This window comes from Myzus persicae, unplaced genomic scaffold (genome assembly GCF_001856785.1).
Source record: "Myzus persicae strain clone G006 unplaced genomic scaffold, MPER_G0061.0, whole genome shotgun sequence".
NCBI lineage: Eukaryota > Metazoa > Arthropoda > Insecta > Hemiptera > Aphididae > Myzus > Myzus persicae.
The window spans coordinates 98,914-117,410 of record NW_019104187.1 but is presented as its reverse complement, the minus strand read 5'-3'; the positions used below and the strand labels follow the sequence as shown (position 1 = coordinate 117,410).

Below are 18,497 nucleotides of genomic sequence, written 5' to 3'. Positions count from 1 at the left end.
AGTAAAGTTATTTATAGTTAAATTTCAATATAGGGCTTAAGTCACTTGTTTACAATTTTTGGTTCAATCCTTCATCTTATAACAGAACAATATTAATAATATTTTATAATTGAGAACTATAACTTTAATTTTATTACAGTTTACGACGGTACGTTATATTTTAAAATATGAAAAATTTTCAAATTTTCAAATTTTTTTAAAATTACTATCGATATAAATTTTATCACTCTGTAATGTTTAAACTATGAGTCCTAATAAGCAGTTTTGATAGCAGCTCAAAAATATTATAGATACACTGCATGATTATTATTTTTATTTCACTGGTCCACGTTTTTTACTTTTAATTTGAGTTACTATATAGTGGTAAATACCTACAACATAGTGACTGGAAACTTAGGTTATAGTGGGTGTATGCTTTTACTCTTGAAAAAACGTGAATGTGACACTATTTTAGTGAATCTAATACAAATTGAAAAATTGAGTGATAAATAACTAGCGTTGCAGAACAATATTATGAATATTTTATAATTTATAACTTTTATTTTATTACAGAAGACTATGGTGGTATGTGATATTTAAAACTGAAACATTTTCTAATTTTTTAAATTTTTTGAAACTATCGATATAAATTTTGTCACCCTGTAAAGTTTAAACAATTAATCCTAATAAGTAGTTTTGATAGCAGTTCAAAAATATTATAGGTATTAGGTACATTGCTTGATTATTTTTTATATATACACTTGTGCTCTATTTTTAATTTGGATTTGACTCACTACATAATTTTCTCATGATGACTGGAGTTTTATTTAGCATTAGTTGTTGCTTCTGCTTCTGTCACACCGCAACAGCATTTAAGTAAATCCAAAACAAATTGAAATAATAAGTGATAAATCTGTTATTAAAATAAAACGTTATTTTGTCTTAGTTAATATTGATCTAAATATAACCATACTGATTATTGACAACTGTGTTACAATCTTTAATCAAGTTAAGCAAGATATTATCTAATCTAATGAAGAATTCGATGTTAAAATATACCTCCTATATGATATATAGTGGTTCCTAAAGAGCGGCATGCTTATTATTGGGAAGACATTAATTTTTCCGTATTTAAATACAAAATATTTTAGTATACCTATAGGTAGATTATATAGATCATATTATCATTATATAATGATTAATAATTATAAAGTATTTATTATTTATCATTTTTTATACATAATGGCACTTAGTTCTTCTTAAAAATTTGATTTTACTTTTTTATACATATAATATTATAAGATTTTAGTATAATTATTATTAATAATTTTATTATTTATCCAGCTATCCAGACCTAGAACTCAAACATGTTCTATATTTTTGATTTCATTGGTTTCTTTATAACACGTTTTTGTTCGAAAGTTTCTTAGTAGGTACATTATTTAAATAAGCAATTATTTTCCTCCTTTCTCAAAATATTATACATTTACTATAGAAAATAAACTTTTGAAATGTGGAACTTTGGTTAGACGTCCTTAAATTTGTACATTTTGGTGTAATCCTTGATTTTATAATAAAATAATATTATTTATATTATATAGTTAATAACTAAAACATTTATTTTAAAACAGTTTCTGCTGGTACGTAATATTTATAACCATGGCATTTTTCCAATTTTGTGAATTTTTTAAAATTGTTATTGATGGTTATTTTTTTACTAGGTGTACAAAAAACAAAATAATTACTTAATTCATTCTATTCATAAGTTTTTTTGAAAGCAGTTCAAAAATATTATAGATATATCGGAATGATTATTTTCATGTACACACTTGTGCATTTTTTAATTTCGATTTGACTCACTACATAGTCGTATACGGTGACTGGAGATTTAGGTAGTAGTAGATGAATGCTTCTCCTCCGGCCACAACCTACACCATTTAAGTGAATCCAATACAAATTTTAATGATGAGTAATAAATCTGTCTATAGCTAGGTGAGTTCAACATTTTGCAAATTATATGTCATTTTGAAATTCTTAAGAAATTGTATTTCCATATGTTAGATGATAAATTGATAACTAACATTAGTTTATTTAACTCCCGTAGATAGATCGTTATAAACTTCTCCGTTATGAAATATTTTGTAAAAGAAAATATTAGATCATCCACACATATTTTCTAAGATTGTAGATCATAAGTTGCAATATTATATATTGAATGAATAACATAAGTATTTATTTATTTCTAGATGAAAAAAGTAAGTGTCTTTTGTATTTGTATTTGTAATTCAATTTATCCAAATTGTGTCTCATAACTTTTGTATAACCATCCTCAAATGTTTCCTCACCGAATAGCATTATATGTTTGAATCCATCTTTTGTTCATTTAGATAGCTTGTCATACAATTGTTGATAAAACAATTATTACCTATTCACCGTTTACATTATGTTGACACTGCAGAGTCCGCGGTCTTACAAATTATACATATAAACAAACATTTTAAAAACGTATCTACGATGTTTTAATATTTCAATCGATTTCAAATAGGTCTAATTAACTACATATTTTAAAATCGTTTGTGTATTTTTTTGATAAAAGTTTGAGAATGTTATACCTTTTTGTCCGAATGATTGAGAAAATTAACAAAGAGGTTACCGCTAAAGCAAAAAACCATTGCGATTGATGAATTTACGTTATCATTTATTTTTATATCGAAACATTAATGTATACAACAATAAAACGTGTAGTTAAAATGAGTGAAAAAAGTCATAAGTTAATAGTAATTATTGTATATAAATACATGGATACTTTAAATTAATAAATAAAAAAAAATACGTCGTACTAAATTTAAGGGGATCGCAAATGGATAATTTATAAGGGGTCCAGTATAGGCAATATTACTGGTTTTTCCTTTCGATTCCTACTGGTGTATGCTTAGTAAATTAATATGAGTGTGTACGCACTAGCTACTAAATACCATTGAACCGTATTATAAAACGGATGCACATCCCACACAACTAAAAATCTGAACATTATTATTTTTTTTTTTTTTTTTTGAGAGGGGGGGGGGCTAAGAACTCTAGGCAACCCCTGAGATTTTAGAATATGCATTCGATGACGCACTTCTCTTTCCTGAAAATTACAACAGGTATCTTGGAACTCATTATTAGTCTACGTCTGAGTAGAGTCCCCTCAAAAAGATTCTGATGAACGTAGTTTTAGATGCTGGAGATCACTAAATAAAACATAAAAACAATTAAATAAATGTAGTGAGTTATACCTCTACATCATCTATATAATATGTTAATATTAAAGGAATCAAACTCTAAATATTGTAATAAATTACTTACATTTGTATTCACAATATTAGTAGCAGGCATATAATTATTATGAATGTTTAATATTTTGTTTGGGTATTTATATCGTTTAAATATAGTATTAATTTTTTACCCTTTTCCACTGTAGATATTTTCGGAATCGTTTCTGCTTGAGTCTTAATTAGAATTTTAATTTCAAAAGAGTGTCAAATTTAAGTACAATTTATCGTTTAATAAAAATTATTTAAGTTCAGCAAAAAAATTGTGGGTTATTACTTGTTACTAAACATGTCGTTCTTAACTGTACTGTTCCCAATAGTTATTCAGCATAATATTTGTATTATTCTATGTCTAATATTTTAAACTTAGTTCATTTAACATAATATCATATTAATAACTAGTTATTATTATTAATCGTTTTACAGTTGAAATAGCGTTTTGTACGTATACATTTTATTTAATTTATTATAAAATGTTTGTATAGTTTTTCACCATAAAAATTATTCAAAATTCTTTTACTCATATTTGAATTCCACTAACTGATGTAAACTATAAATAAAAATAAAAAGTAAAAATGAATCAACTATTCCATATTTTGATTTGTGTAAAGAATTCAACATACAATCAATAATGTTTGTATTATAAAATTTTGAATTGAAAAAAATAACTGTATAAAATAATACACACATAAAATTTAATATATTATATAAATAGATTAAATTTAAACATTTGATATTATTCTGTGCTTGATTTGATACAGTTTATAATCTTATAGTCTACTCTGTGACGCCATGCATCGGTTGTAGTTAATAAATAGATAGGCAGATTGGTATTTATGTCAAAATTATTTAAGTTAAAATTATAAAAAAATTTCTTAACGTATGTAGTCTCCTAGTTAATAAATAGATTAGAGGACTTCATACTTTAAGACATTTTTTTATAATTTCAACTTAAATATTTTTGGTTTAAATTTCTTTTTTTTTGAGTTACTTGTTCTTAAATATTGGTGAAGTAGATCTTGAACGTGCATCTTGATGATTGAGTTCCTCTGTCAATAGATTTTTTATATTTTTATAACTTTATAACACATAAATGAATTAATCACATATAAGAGAAAACAGAAATTTTTTCCCATACTTTTCAAATGATTATACTTTTCTATATACATGGTGTTTACTGCTCATAAGACTCATAGTTAATTTACTCATATACTTATTAGATTCAAAACAACTGGTCCCGATTTTCATGTATTCTATCACACAACAAAAAAATCGTTTAAAAAAGATTAAAATAAATACAACCAAAATTATCTATTTAATATACGAAATAAAATCATGATTTATCAAGATAAGAAGCAGATAAATGTTTGAAAAATGATGGTTTTAAATTTAAATTTTATTACATTTAAAAAATGTACTAATTTATGTATATTTAGCCTAAGTAGTTACTGACTTAAATAACGTAGAGTGTAGATAAACAAAAATCGAATTGAAAACTGTCACAGTAAAATTTATTTTTACAGATTTATTACAAGACCAAAGGAAATGTATGTATAATAACTAATAAGTGGGTATTAACAATTTAAAGTAATTTTAAATACAGTCACAGTAACTATGTATCTACAATGTAATCGATGTCAAACAGAGGCCATGACTGATTGTAAAATAAGAATATTGTTTTTGAATTTATTATTATACAATTTATCAAAATCACAACATTTAAAAATTACTTTTTAGTTTATGATAAAAGAAAATTTTAATACTTTCATTGTAAAAATAATATTACAATCGCTTTGTGTTGAATAAAATGTTGCATGGTCTGTGGCACAAATTTATGTTTACAAATAATGTATAAAATCGAGATCTACAAATTTGTGGTATGGCGATCTATTGAGCTTAATCCAAAAATCTAATAACAATTTTTTTTCAGCTGATAAGACTTATTCAAAATACTGTGAGGATTTGACAGTTGAAGATTTTCAAAGTATTTTTAATTAGTGAAGTAACATTTCATTGTTTTGTTTAATTATTTTACGATAAAATTTAATATAAGTTAAACAATAAAATACTATGTATTAATTAGATTTAAGTTCTATTGTTAGGTTTTTGTTCTCCCAACATTGAAACGTTACAACATTTTAGCTAGCCACAATTCTCTATTTTACAGTCCTAATAATATTTTGAATTTTAATGATATAATATCATACAAGATATTATATTATTATATATTTTCGTACTAATTAACCAAAAAAAAAAAAAATACACTCATGATAGTGGAAAATCAAATTTTATTTTATTTTTTATTCTTTTTTTTAACCTATTTATTACATTTATTTTTTTATGAATAATCTTTTCTTATATGATTTGCAACAATTATTCTTGACATGTAACAATTCAATTTTAGTTTAATCTGCACAACTACATTGTAACACGACTTTCCTTTTTCAGCTAATATTTATCAGTAGTATTGAATTTATTAGTACATTTTTTTTTATTCATGTCCTTCTGTAAACAATAATTATGAATGCACTTATTGATTAGTATGCTGTGTCTATGGCAATCCATGTATCTTAGTCAATTCCTTTGAATTAATAAAGTTATTACAATTAGTAAATTTGTATTTAGTATTTATTTAATTTGAGTAGACTAATTCTAAAATATCTCATAGTCTTAATGTTAATGTCCCTTTCTGTTATTCTAGCCAATCAATTTTTAATTTTTCTAAAAGCAGATTATCAACAAACAGTCTGTTAAAGAATACTTTTATTTTGTATTCAGAATACATATTCGAATAAATGGGAATTAATATATTCAGAATACATATTCGAGTACTTTTAAAAGTATTTGAATATTATTAGAATATTTTTCTTTCATCACTAGTTTTTGTTGGTTTTGGAATGGTTGGAAATTAACATTTATTATGTAGTTAATAATTTAAAATACATCAATAAAATATAATTGCAAATAGTTCTTATATTTATAGTAAATATTTAAAATTTAATCAAATACTTTCTTATTACATTTTAATAAAATAACTTTTTCAAAGTTCTCATCATTCATACGACCACATTTTTTAGTGAACACTGAGCTTCCGACACTAAGAACTCTTTCAACAGATGCACTACTTGGAAGGGGAGTGTTCTATTTTATGAATACCTTTTTTATTGAAGGTGTTTCATTTAACGATAAAAGTAATTTATTAGGACTTTTTGATAAGTATGTGGATAAACATATCCGATAGTATGTGGACGAAAACTATAATGTTCATGATTTATAATAATAGATCTTGTCACACCTTTAAAACTATTTTTCTGGGTCGGAAAAAAAGTATTTTTTAATGAATAAAAAAATACAAATAAAAGTATTCAGATTACGTATTTGAATACTTAAAAAAAATTATTTAAAATAGTATTCGAATACAAAAAAAGTATTCAAATACTTTTATTAGAATGCTTTACAAGACTGTCAACAAATTTGTAGCTTCTTGGAATTCTTTGACTGGTATACTACTCTTTTATCTCTTTACATTGTATTAAACACTTGTCATAATAATCTGCATCAATCCATAGTTGATTTTGCCCAAGGCATATGTTGCGTATATTGACTTATCCGTCTTGGTATTTAAAAGAATAAACAAATTGAAGTTTCAAAAAAAAACATATCACTCTAGATTCAAATTGTCTTCAAGGAGTTGTGACTACAAGGGATCCTGTCTTTCATGTTTTCTTGACTAGGTATATACAAGAAAAACATGTATAGTTCGTTAGGTTTGTCACTGTGGACTTAAATAAACCTAATAAATGAACCTATTATCCAACGTTGTAAAAATTTTAAATTCTAACACTCATACAAATTGTATTTAAATTCAAAATTTAATTTTTCGCTCCTTATTGTCAGTTAAAAAATAAATAACAATCACTGTATCATATTCTCTGCCGAGATGTTATCAATATACTCTGCCATAAAATATATAAAAACTCTCAGCTACTTTTTAACTACATCATATTCACAGACTTGCTAAGCTCACTAATATGCTTAACTAGCCACGGAAATAACAACTGTATAAAATCAAACATAATAGACGCAATAATTCGTCACGAAAATTAAATAAGTGTTGTCTGGGTATCATGGCACATTAACGTAGAAGGAAACGAAAGAGTTGACTGTCTAGCAAAGGAAGCAGCTAATAATGAGAAAATAGAAATAAGCGAGAAGCACCATACTTATGAAGTTGAAACATTGGTGTAGTTGTTGGTATATTAATATTAGATTATAAGTATGTTAAAATAGGATGGTAGGTTTTAGTAGGTATATCATAAAATCAATGGTACTATCTAGAATCACGTACGATGTTCTATGTTAGAAAAAGATGGGTATCCAGTAGTCAAGTGTCAACGGTCCTAACCACAGACTTAGAATACAATGTTGCATTATATATCTGTGGTTCTAACTTTTTAAGTACTATCGATTTTTCCGTAAGATCTAATTGTATCGCGTCTATGGGTCGTTGTTTGTCGAATTGTTGGAAGAACAACAGGCTGATAGCGGAAAACGACGAAGGTTGAAGAATAACGACGTGCCATAAAAGTAATGTTATTAGTGTGAATTTATAAGCTATTAAAATATCGTGTTATGCCAAGAATAATATTGAAGCATCACTGATACGACGAGTCGACGAACAGGACTGTGTTTACAACTATCCGAGTTGCTGGCATTGGTATAAATATAAAATATATTTTGTAATTTTTATTGATGATACCTATTGGCTATAACCTACCTTTTAGTTATTATGTACCTAGCTTAATATTGACTTACTAGTAACTGACGCTCTGAGTATCATCATTCATCAAGTAACTTACTGTTTAGTGTTTAAGGTTAATTAAATAAATTCGTTGGTCTACGCCATTTACGTTCTTCTTTATTATATTCTGTGATTCTACTGTAATCAGTCGTCACTAAATAAGTAGTACCTAGCGATGCGAGAATCGATTTTATTTTTCTATTTTGTAATTTATTTATCTTTTTTGATATTGTATGAATAGTGAATACTAAATGCGAATTAAGGTAATTTTTAAACTGTCGCCAGGTATGTTTAAAAAGAAACATTTGAGTGGTTCTGAGAAACTAAAACGCAAGAACAAAATAAATATAAAATACATATTTAAGTGGGTACTTCTTAAATATGTAGTGTTGTATAATACACAACATTTATAGATATTTAGTTTTATGTATATTATATTATATATGTTAACCCATGTCGTAGGACCTCCACGGGAATCCCTTTGAAATCTGTTTAATCTGCTTTTTTATTTTTATTAATTTTAGTTGATTCTTATTGTTCTCTCTCAAACGGATTGAACAAAACGAAGGAACCAAAAAAAAATATATATATATACGTAGATATACACAAAACTTAAAAATGTCGGCACTGACAGATTGTAATACTTACAGTAAAATTAATTTAGGAAAGGGCCCAAAAAAAATATCACACACGGGCACCTTATTATGTAGTTGCGGCGCTGAACAGAACGTTGGAAAAACATGGTAAATCTTAACAGAAAAGAAGATGTATTAATAACAAGTCTGAGGGTAGGACATACTCGTTACACACACGGTAATCTGATGAGCAATGACGTCCCAGAAAACATTATAACATTTAAATATTATTTGTTAAATATTTGCTATTTTTTTTTAAAAATTGTACATTATTTCTATAAAACTTTATTTACATTTGCAAATATCAACCAAATGTTTGATAAATGTAATTTGAACCAGATCATATTATTCAATAAAAAATTGAACACAAACTTTGGCAAAATATCAGTCAAAAATTGTACAATATTTTAAAATTAATTGCCCAGAAAATGTTCCAATATTCAAATATTATTTGTCAAATATTTGCTAATTTTTTTAATGATTGTACAATATTCCTATAAAATTGTATTTACACTTGCAAACATCAATTAAATGTTTGACAAACTTCATTGTGTGCTTCAAAAATTATGTTTTCAATTAAGCACAAACTTTTGCCAAATATTTGTCAACAAATGTACAATATTAACAAAATCATTGTTCATGATCGGTATTTATATATACTTGGAGTATATTCATATATTTTTCAAAAACCAAATGATATTAAATATATTTATAAATTTCATAACAAACATAAGTAATAATACTTTGGTGTAGGATTTACAGAAAATATTATTATTTATTTTAGGTTAATTGATTCTAAACTTTAATATGATTCATTTCATTAATATATCATTAGAATCAAATGCATAACATGTGTAGTTCAGCTAACAATCAAACATAATATATTCGTCGAATACAGACAAACCGAGGCTGCCAGAACTAATCACAAAATTTCAGAGTTGCTGTATCAATCCCTAGGCCCGAACATTTCAACAATCCAACAGACGCTAAGCTCCTTAAAGAAATAGAAATAGAAAATTTAATATAGACAGTTAAGACGTATGTAAAAAACAAATTATCATTGTAAAAATTAATATTATGTAAAAAAAAAAGGTCAATGGACCATCGCCACCGAGGCTTATTTCTAATAAAAATAATAATAATACTTATTAAAATGAATATAAACAAAATTATTTATTTTTAATCTTACACGAATTCCATGATAATAATATACCTATACCAGTATTTGTACATTACTTCTTGTTATTTAAATCTGTTTTACTTTATTATTTATACACACTTTTGACAAACCTACACCTGATTCCCGAGTACTAATATTATTTTTGATGTTTGAAAATGTAGTTCACAAATGTAGATATTGTCTCCAAGCATAAGTGATGTTGATTGTTGTTACCATTTTCCCTTTCACTCAATATTTTTTGGTGTCTTAAATATTGACCTAATAGCTGATTAGGTTCATACCTTCGTATACAACATTTCTGGCTATGAGACATAATATTGATATTGCAGATAAAATGAGGCAGAACGGAGAAACTAAGGTGTTCTGTAAATTAAATATCTATAAAGATACTCTGTTGATTTAGTTATTAAAATTTACATACCTAAAATAATAAGGTATATTTTTGGATGATTTTACAATTTTACATAGTTTTCATCAAACAGTTTTAACAACACTCAATTTGAAGATCACACTAACTATTTTTTTATAGTTGGTGTTAAAAATTCAAGTGTAGTAGTGTCGCAACATATAAACTAAATTTACATAATGTTATAATTATTATATGATAGCTAATCAGTGGTGCAACCCTAAAATAGATGCCGAAGTTTCGGAAACTTTTTATCTTAGTTCTTATCAGATGTAACTGATCATTGATGTAAGAAAAAAACTTTTTATCCGTGTTCCTTGATCATAATCATGTTTAACGTCGGAAAACGATCTTAGAAAACTTTCTCTCATTACGTCTCACCAACGTGCGGATAAAAAAATACGATATAAATATTTAAAAGTTAAAACAGAGAATATTGTTTATAATTCACGCGCTTTTATTCACATTGCGCAAGACGTGTTAAGTAAAAACTGGCTAACCATTTTCAACTTTGATTTAAGCTTACAATTGCATTGTAGGTACCTACCTACCCAGTACCCATACATCGGCATTCATTTAAAACTTTTTGAATCGCAGTGGTATAGTATACCTATATTCTATAATATATACACACTACAACTCAAATCAAAGCAGAAAAATCGTTCCATTTTATGTTTAAATCATAGGCTTGTTTACGGGAGTGGCCGGGTGGGCACTGCCCCCCTCCGGGAGACTTCCCCCAACAAAATCACGCCAGGATACTAAAAAAATCGTTTGGTGTGTACGCTGCACTCGCAATAGCTATAGATTTTGATGAATTGTAATTTTTTTGTTACGCATTTATTAATTAGTGATAATGTTATCATATTATAATATTATGTTATTCAATTCTTTATAACTGCTTAACATGGTACTGTTGTGCCCATTTGACAGGTCTTGCGTTGTGATATCACAGATTAAATAAAATATTATTTAACTTGTGATAATATGGTTTTATCAGCTGAAAATATCCAATTACTAATTAACATTTCAAAAATGTTTTTAGTTATTTTTCACCATTGTGAATTTTGTAACATAAAAAATGAATGTTTCTTCATGACTAAAAAAAAAATAGGTCTCACAATTTAAAAATGTATTGTGCCACCCTCCACCACCAAAGTTTGAACACGCCTGTGGTTTAAATATCTAATTTCCTTAATCTTATGATCTTATGATCATAATACATGGTTTCTACTTAAAGCATCGACATGTTGCATTTGCGTTCTAGACCTATGTTCAATTTTGTAGTCTCATTCTTGTAAGATTAACCCAAGCCTGGCTATCCTTGAGTTAATGTATTTCTTAGCAAGGGCCATGGGTACACTGTTACAATTAGTAACAATTTTAAATTTAATTCCTTGTAGGTAGACACGAAATCTTTTAATAGAATTAATTATTGCCAACATTTCCAGTTCATAACTATGATAGCGAGATTCAATTTCAGTAGTACGGTGACTAAAAAAAAAAAAAAAATAGAATAAAGATTGCCATCCTCCTATGTTTGCAATAGTATAGATCCGATTCCATGGCTGGATGCATCGCAATGTAGTTCTGTTTCAGCAGTAGGATTATAAAGACAGAGTAACGGGTGTTCATTTATTTTGATTTAATTGTTTCAAACGCATTTATTTAGTCTTCTCCGAGAAATGAAAACGAATGTTGTCTTTTAACAATTGATATAATGGCTTAGCCACTAATGCAAAATTAGAAATAAAACTACTAAAATATGAAGCTACTCTGATAAAGCTTTTGAGTGCTTTAGTAAAATTTCGCACTGGATAATCTTTTACAACTGCTAGTTGCTACATTTTTTTGGGTTAGGTCGAATGCCTGATGCATAGACTAGATCAGCGTTTCCCAAAGTGTGTTCCGCGGAACCTTAGGGTTCCGTGGGACTATGTCAAGTGTTCCGGCAGATGTATGAGATTATTGAGAAAATTATGTTTATTAATTATGTTTGTTATTTAAAATATTTTTGACTGAAAATTTTTTTTAACGAAGTTTAATAATGAAAAGTTATCAATAACTAGATATCAATATTTAACCGCCAAGTCTAATATATGTTACCCACCTATAGTTATTTTAGTGTTTATGTTACTGTATTGTATTATTATTGCCTAATCTATTACTTTAATATCATCATTTATAATTTTCATGTTCATTGTTCATAGATTATTTTATTGTTAATGTGTGTTAATAGCGTCATACGAAGAAAAAAAAAATGAAAAGTCATTAACAGTATCATTAAAATATTATTTAGACTTGAGAGTTTAGAGAATTGATTTTTCCTTTTTTTATTTAGAAAAATTGTAGTTGAGTTGGATTAGACATTAGGGTTCAAACAAACAATTTTTTAAGGGTGCCGTGGTCGTAAAAGTTTGGGAACCGCTGGACTAGATAGCCTAAATAAATAACTCTGGTCTTTAGAAAAGTCATTCTTTGACTCGACAAATAATAATGCAAAAAAGATCACTACATTTGAAAAAAAAATTAACTGTTTATTTTTTATTTTGGCGTGTTCTATACCATAAGTATTATTATTAATTATTTGTTTACATTTTATACAAGATTCTATGCAACGGGTTGTCGCGGTCGTTATTGCAACGACCGCGGCGTCTCTATCGACGTCCGCGAGATCGCGACCGACAACCGGTCTGGCCGCCGGCCCGGCCAGCGACGGACGACGGATCAGCTTTTGCCTGTCCGTCGTTGCCGTCACGTCGCAGCACTTATAAAGTTACAAAATTGTTTTTTTAATAACAAATAAACATATTAACCAACTTGTCATTTATTATTATTACCTTCACACCCGTTCAACACCTACAATTTCACCAAATATTTAATTTTGTATTTTCTGTACATGGTATATTTTCATTAAAATTTCGCTCTTTTTGAACAATTTAGAGACATGAAAAAAGAAAGTTCTCCATAGGTCCAGCGACGGACGACGGACCAGCTTTTGCCTGTCCGTCGTTGCCGTCACGTCGCAGCACTTATAAAGTTGTACATTAAGATTTGATTTTTAATAAATACAAATATTAACCGACGTTTCAAGGTAACAATTGTTGTATTATCCTCAAATACGTTCCTACACCATACCTTCTACATGACATTAAATATTTTTAATTTTTTACTTTTAGGTCTTTTCAATATTTACTATGTACAATTCCACATTTATAAAGAACATTCATACTGAAATACATGGTATAATAATATATTTTACCGAACGTTTGTTTCTCGTATAATAGGTTTACGTCGTATACACTATATACGTGTTATAATACGGTGTACAGAAAAATATAACGTAAATATAAATAATATTCAATTTTTTTTTTAAGTTTATTAAAATAAATTATCTAGATATGTACTCATGGATAACTAAAATTCTATGAACATAAAGATAAATGTAACTGAGCTGAAATTCATTTAGGTAAAAGATAAATAATTTTTATTTAGATATTTCCCAACATTCACTTAATTAATAAATACGAAAAAAATTATGTACACAAGAAGAATCTAAGAAAGCAATATCTAATTTTTTGTTTGATCGCAATTTTTTTAGTATCCTGGCTAAGTATAATATTATTTGTTTATTTTCGGTTGTTTGTCACTGAACCTTAATTAACATTTAGTTTATTAATCGAAAATATATTGTTCCCGTATGCCGTATTATTACACCTGCTACTAGTATATTCTACTGCATTAGAAAACTATTAATCTACCGATTTAATTCGTTTCACTAATTCAGTTAAGTAATTTCAGTTATAGTGTACGATGGCTACAAATAAAAAGTATCAAAACATAAGTAAGTGTAATTTAAAATCTAGCTCATGAGTTAAGTATATTATATTATACACATATTCTATGACGGTTAACCAACTTCAATATTATCTATATTTTCAAAGACTTTTGTCGTTTACTGAATTTGTTTATTTAAATTTACTAGCAAATAATAACTATATATACAGGTAAATAATAAGACTTTTGTATATATAATAATTTGTATATACTATTAAATTATAATTTATAGGTTGGTTAGGACAAAATACTCATCAATATAAATCAAAAATCAAACTTTCAGCTTGATATCTAGCTTATCTAGCTTAACATTTTGAATTTTCTTCATGTATAATTATTAGGTATAGGTAGGTAACTTCGTATATATTTTGACTCCGAAAAATTACATTGATATGCTGTTAAAAAAAGGTTGCATTTAATTTATAAAGTATAAACCTTTATTTACCCATCATCATTATGTTAGATATTTTAGTCATATAGTTAAGGGTACCTAAATTATAATATTTATTGTCAATATCTAAAGGTCGTATATTTTCTTATTCGTTTTTTAGGTATTCAACCACCGAAAATTCCACGGACTTCTAAAACCATATATGAGGTACATAATATACTAAACTATTAACTTTATTTTGTTATGTATAATGCATATATTTATTTAAATATGTTCCGATGCTATACGCGCATAGAGACGCGAGATACCACCTTAATTTCCTGAACAAGTTCCGTGGACGTTCTAATTCTGAACGTCTGATTGCATTTAAAAATACATAGGTAATACCTACCTATTTTGTATATTATAGTTGCCCAGACAAAACTTAACCGAATCTGATCTCGTCAAAAAATCGACTTCCGACAGAACTAAACGCCGTGTGGCACACAAGGCGTGGTTTCCCCGGCCAGTAATCACTAAGCCTGTGGTGCCGGTGGTTCCTCAGCGGAAACCAAAAAAAAACCATGTCTTAAAGAAGGGAGTATGTATATTATTAAATTATTATGAAATATTAATGCATCAATGTAAATCACACGATTTATCACACAAAATTTTTTATCTATATTAATTATTTATCTTTTTTATAGTTTATTTAAGAATATAATATAGGTAATAATTAGGTCATTTATATTATTATGTATTATGTGTAAACAAAATAATATTATTGTACACTACACTTTCAATGATTAATTTTTATTTAAACATTTACATTACACATTTAATATAATATTTATCACTCGGCTCAGAATCCAATTCAGTAAACTATCTTATGAAAAATTCGAGATTTTGACTTTCGACAGTATATGCGAGTAGAATATAAGAATATACAGTATTAAGTTTATAATATAATAAATAATAATTTTATGTTATAAAATAATCTGAATTTTGATGTTTACTTGCCGATAATGTAAAGTAGTGTCTAAATACTTTATTTTTCATTTTTAGTTTTTCTCACGTGTACAGCCCTGCAGAGTAAGGCAAATTAATGAGACGGTTGCTTTGGATTCTGCAAGAACCCAACATGGCCAGTCGACAAGTTCTGGTATAGAAGTAGCAATAATAAGTTTTTAATACTTTAATTAAATATGATTACATTTAAAGAATCCGGAGAAGTCATAAGTCGTTCCGCCGTACAGTAGGTTTGAGTGTGCCTTTATAAATACCTTGTCAGTTACCATTAAGTAATGGACGTGTACCTATTCACATATGTGTTGAATTTAAATTCAGTGATAAATCATATAGGTACCTATGCAGTTATAAGTTGACAAAATTTTTTTAAGTAGAGAGTCAGTTCAGTCAACTTCTGTTTCTAAGGATATTTTATTTATTTATTTATCTATTTTTTTTCCATTAGTGTATTACTTATATAGGCATATGGCAGTATAGCCAATAATTTTTTTAGGTGGTCAAACATAGAAATTTATCATCCGTCATCCACCCACCAACCCACCATAATTAATCATCATTAATCCCAAATTTTTACTACTTACATTAATCATACAATATTACATAAGCAGTAGTATAGTATACATAGTATAATATACATTATACCTCTATCTGCAGCTGTAGTAAATATTACTTACTATTATTGTTGAACCACATTTTTCCTGAACCAAATCACATATACCTAGCTAGGTACTATACCGTAGACAATTTTTATTTTATCGACATTTTATTATTATACCTTTCGAGAGTAATATTATATTGTAATCAATAATATATTTAGTATTTATACTATAGGTATATCTTGACACAGATTTTTAGTGAGTGAGTGTAATTTTAAATTGTTTATATAAATACATTGTTCGTTTGTAATTTCTATTGTCTAGAAGTTGACGACAATCTCAAGGCCAACAAAAGAAAGTTGGGAGACTTAGATTGTGATGAAGTAATTAAAAAGAAGCAAAAAAAGAGCAATGTTGACAAGTCAAAAAATAAAGACTTAAAACAAGAAAAAAAATCACACTCGCGTAAAGGTACACAAAAATGTGTTCACATTTAGCACCTTATGGCTCATTCCACTACAAAAAAAAATGTCACGTGCTTTTGTGTCATCCATCAAAAGTGAAATTCCAAATTGTATTATCAGAATAACTAATAATTATTTCTTTGCTGATTATCGTTGTTAAAAAAAATTGGAATTTTACATTATTTCACTGGGAGTTTTCGATTTTTGTGGTCGAAGGAATCATTCTGCGCATTGCACATTTCTGGAATGGTCATGCTTATATAAAAACACAAAATATTGGTGTGAACAAAAATTTATAACAACAAATCGTTTCACTTTTTTTTTCTTTTTTTATTTGAAGAGGGTTGGAAATTTCGAAAAATATTTAAAGTACGTGCGCAAACATAGGTAAAACAACATTATTTTGCATTCAGTATGGTAATATCTTGAATCAAGTTTTTATGTCACATGTATAACTACGTTTTTAACCTCATATAGGTGCAACTGAGAGTCATACTATGTTGTAATTAATAATATTTACAATATAGATTGTATTATATTTATACGAACTGGAAGTAATAATATATATTATTTTAACATAACTTTTTAGTTTGTGTAATTTTAATGTGTTTTGAAAATACTTTGTTTATGTGTAATTTCTATTTTCCAGGAGTTGACGAAAGGGTTAAAGCTGACAAAAGAAAGTTGAGAGACTTAGATTGTGATGAAGTGACCAAAAAGAAGCAAAAAAAAAATAATGCTGACAAGGCAATAAATAAAGACGTAAAAGAAGGAAAAAAATCACACAAACGTAAAGGTATACAAAAATGTGTTATCCACCAAAAGTAAAATTATCAATTTAATATATTACTATGCAAATTATTATTGGCTGAGTAGTGCCGTTAAAAGTATTTAGAATTTCACATTACTTCACTTTGATCTAAAAAAACCTCAAGATGGTTCACTTTTGATTTTAAGACTCTTAAGTCTTTATATAATATAACGTGAAGTAGTAAGCAGTATAGCTTGTGTGTACCTAGGTTCAAATGTTTAATGATATTTTATAATAATTCAGATTTAATATTATTAGTTTAAACTTAAATTGTAAATTTAAAATGAATCTAATTAATTAATGTCTATGCTAATTTTTTTTAATTATATAGTCATGTTCTCCGAAACATCTGCTGGAAAAGCTGATTTAAAAATAAGAAAAAAGCATATTAAAAATTAATTTTAGGAAATCAGACAAGGTCGAACACCTTATCAAATTTTTGTTTTAGGTTTAATAATATACCTAAAATGTTTTTGAAATATTTATGCCATTGTCGGTAGCTATATTTTATTCTGTATATTATGAATGTAAAATATAATTTAATATATTATTTTAGGTTTAGCCTAATGTGGACTCAACGAGAAATTTGTTTGCCTAAAAGTATTTATATAAATAAATCACACAATCATGCATTAGCCGTATGACAATATTGTTCCATCAGACTATCAGAGTCCTAAATTTCAGTTGAATATTATTGAAACAATTGTTTGTACAAATAAAGTGTAAATTGTTAACTATTTAATTTTAGTTTATTATTTTGCAAAAACACAATATAGGGAAACAGCTGCATCTGAATTGGGTGCCAAAAGAAGAGAAATTTTGAATTTAATTCCTTACCTACGAGGTTTTTTTGTCACAAAGCTGAGTTTTTCGCGTACGACTATTTTTCAGGACAGCTACTAACAACGTTCAAAAAGCCGGATAAGTGATTATTGTAATGATTTTAAATTGTTGTTACAGTTTCAAGTGGGTGCCGAATTACGAGTGTAAAAGTTTGAGCAGGCGACTTAACGTACTTATAGTTGATATTTTAAATATCTATTGTTGTAGTTGAAAAACGAATAACCGTAGAAAC

At 27.1% G+C, this 18,497-nt stretch overlaps 1 protein-coding gene across 1 annotated transcript; it reads left to right on the top strand.

Moving 5' to 3' along the window:
- The first annotated feature begins 14,128 nt into the window (after positions 1-14,128).
- Positions 14,129-17,821, top strand: LOC111039726. Its single transcript, XM_022323324.1, has 6 exons — positions 14,129-14,159; positions 14,704-14,750; positions 14,953-15,123; positions 15,588-15,684; positions 17,261-17,407; positions 17,754-17,821. Exons 1-6 carry the CDS (start codon positions 14,129-14,131, stop codon positions 17,819-17,821), a joined length of 561 nt encoding a protein of 186 aa, XP_022179016.1.
- Positions 17,822-18,497: the final 676 nt, after the last annotated feature.

Excerpts from the sequence above, each read along its gene's own strand:
- LOC111039726 (XM_022323324.1), top strand. The coding sequence starts at position 14,129 with ATGGCTACAAATAAAAAGTATCAAAACATAA. Across the intron at positions 14,751-14,952 it reads CTTCTAAAACCATATATGAG|TTGCCCAGACAAAACTTAAC; the intron begins GTACATAATATA and ends TGTATATTATAG. Across the intron at positions 15,685-17,260 it reads TGGCCAGTCGACAAGTTCTG|GAGTTGACGAAAGGGTTAAA; the intron begins GTATAGAAGTAG and ends TCTATTTTCCAG.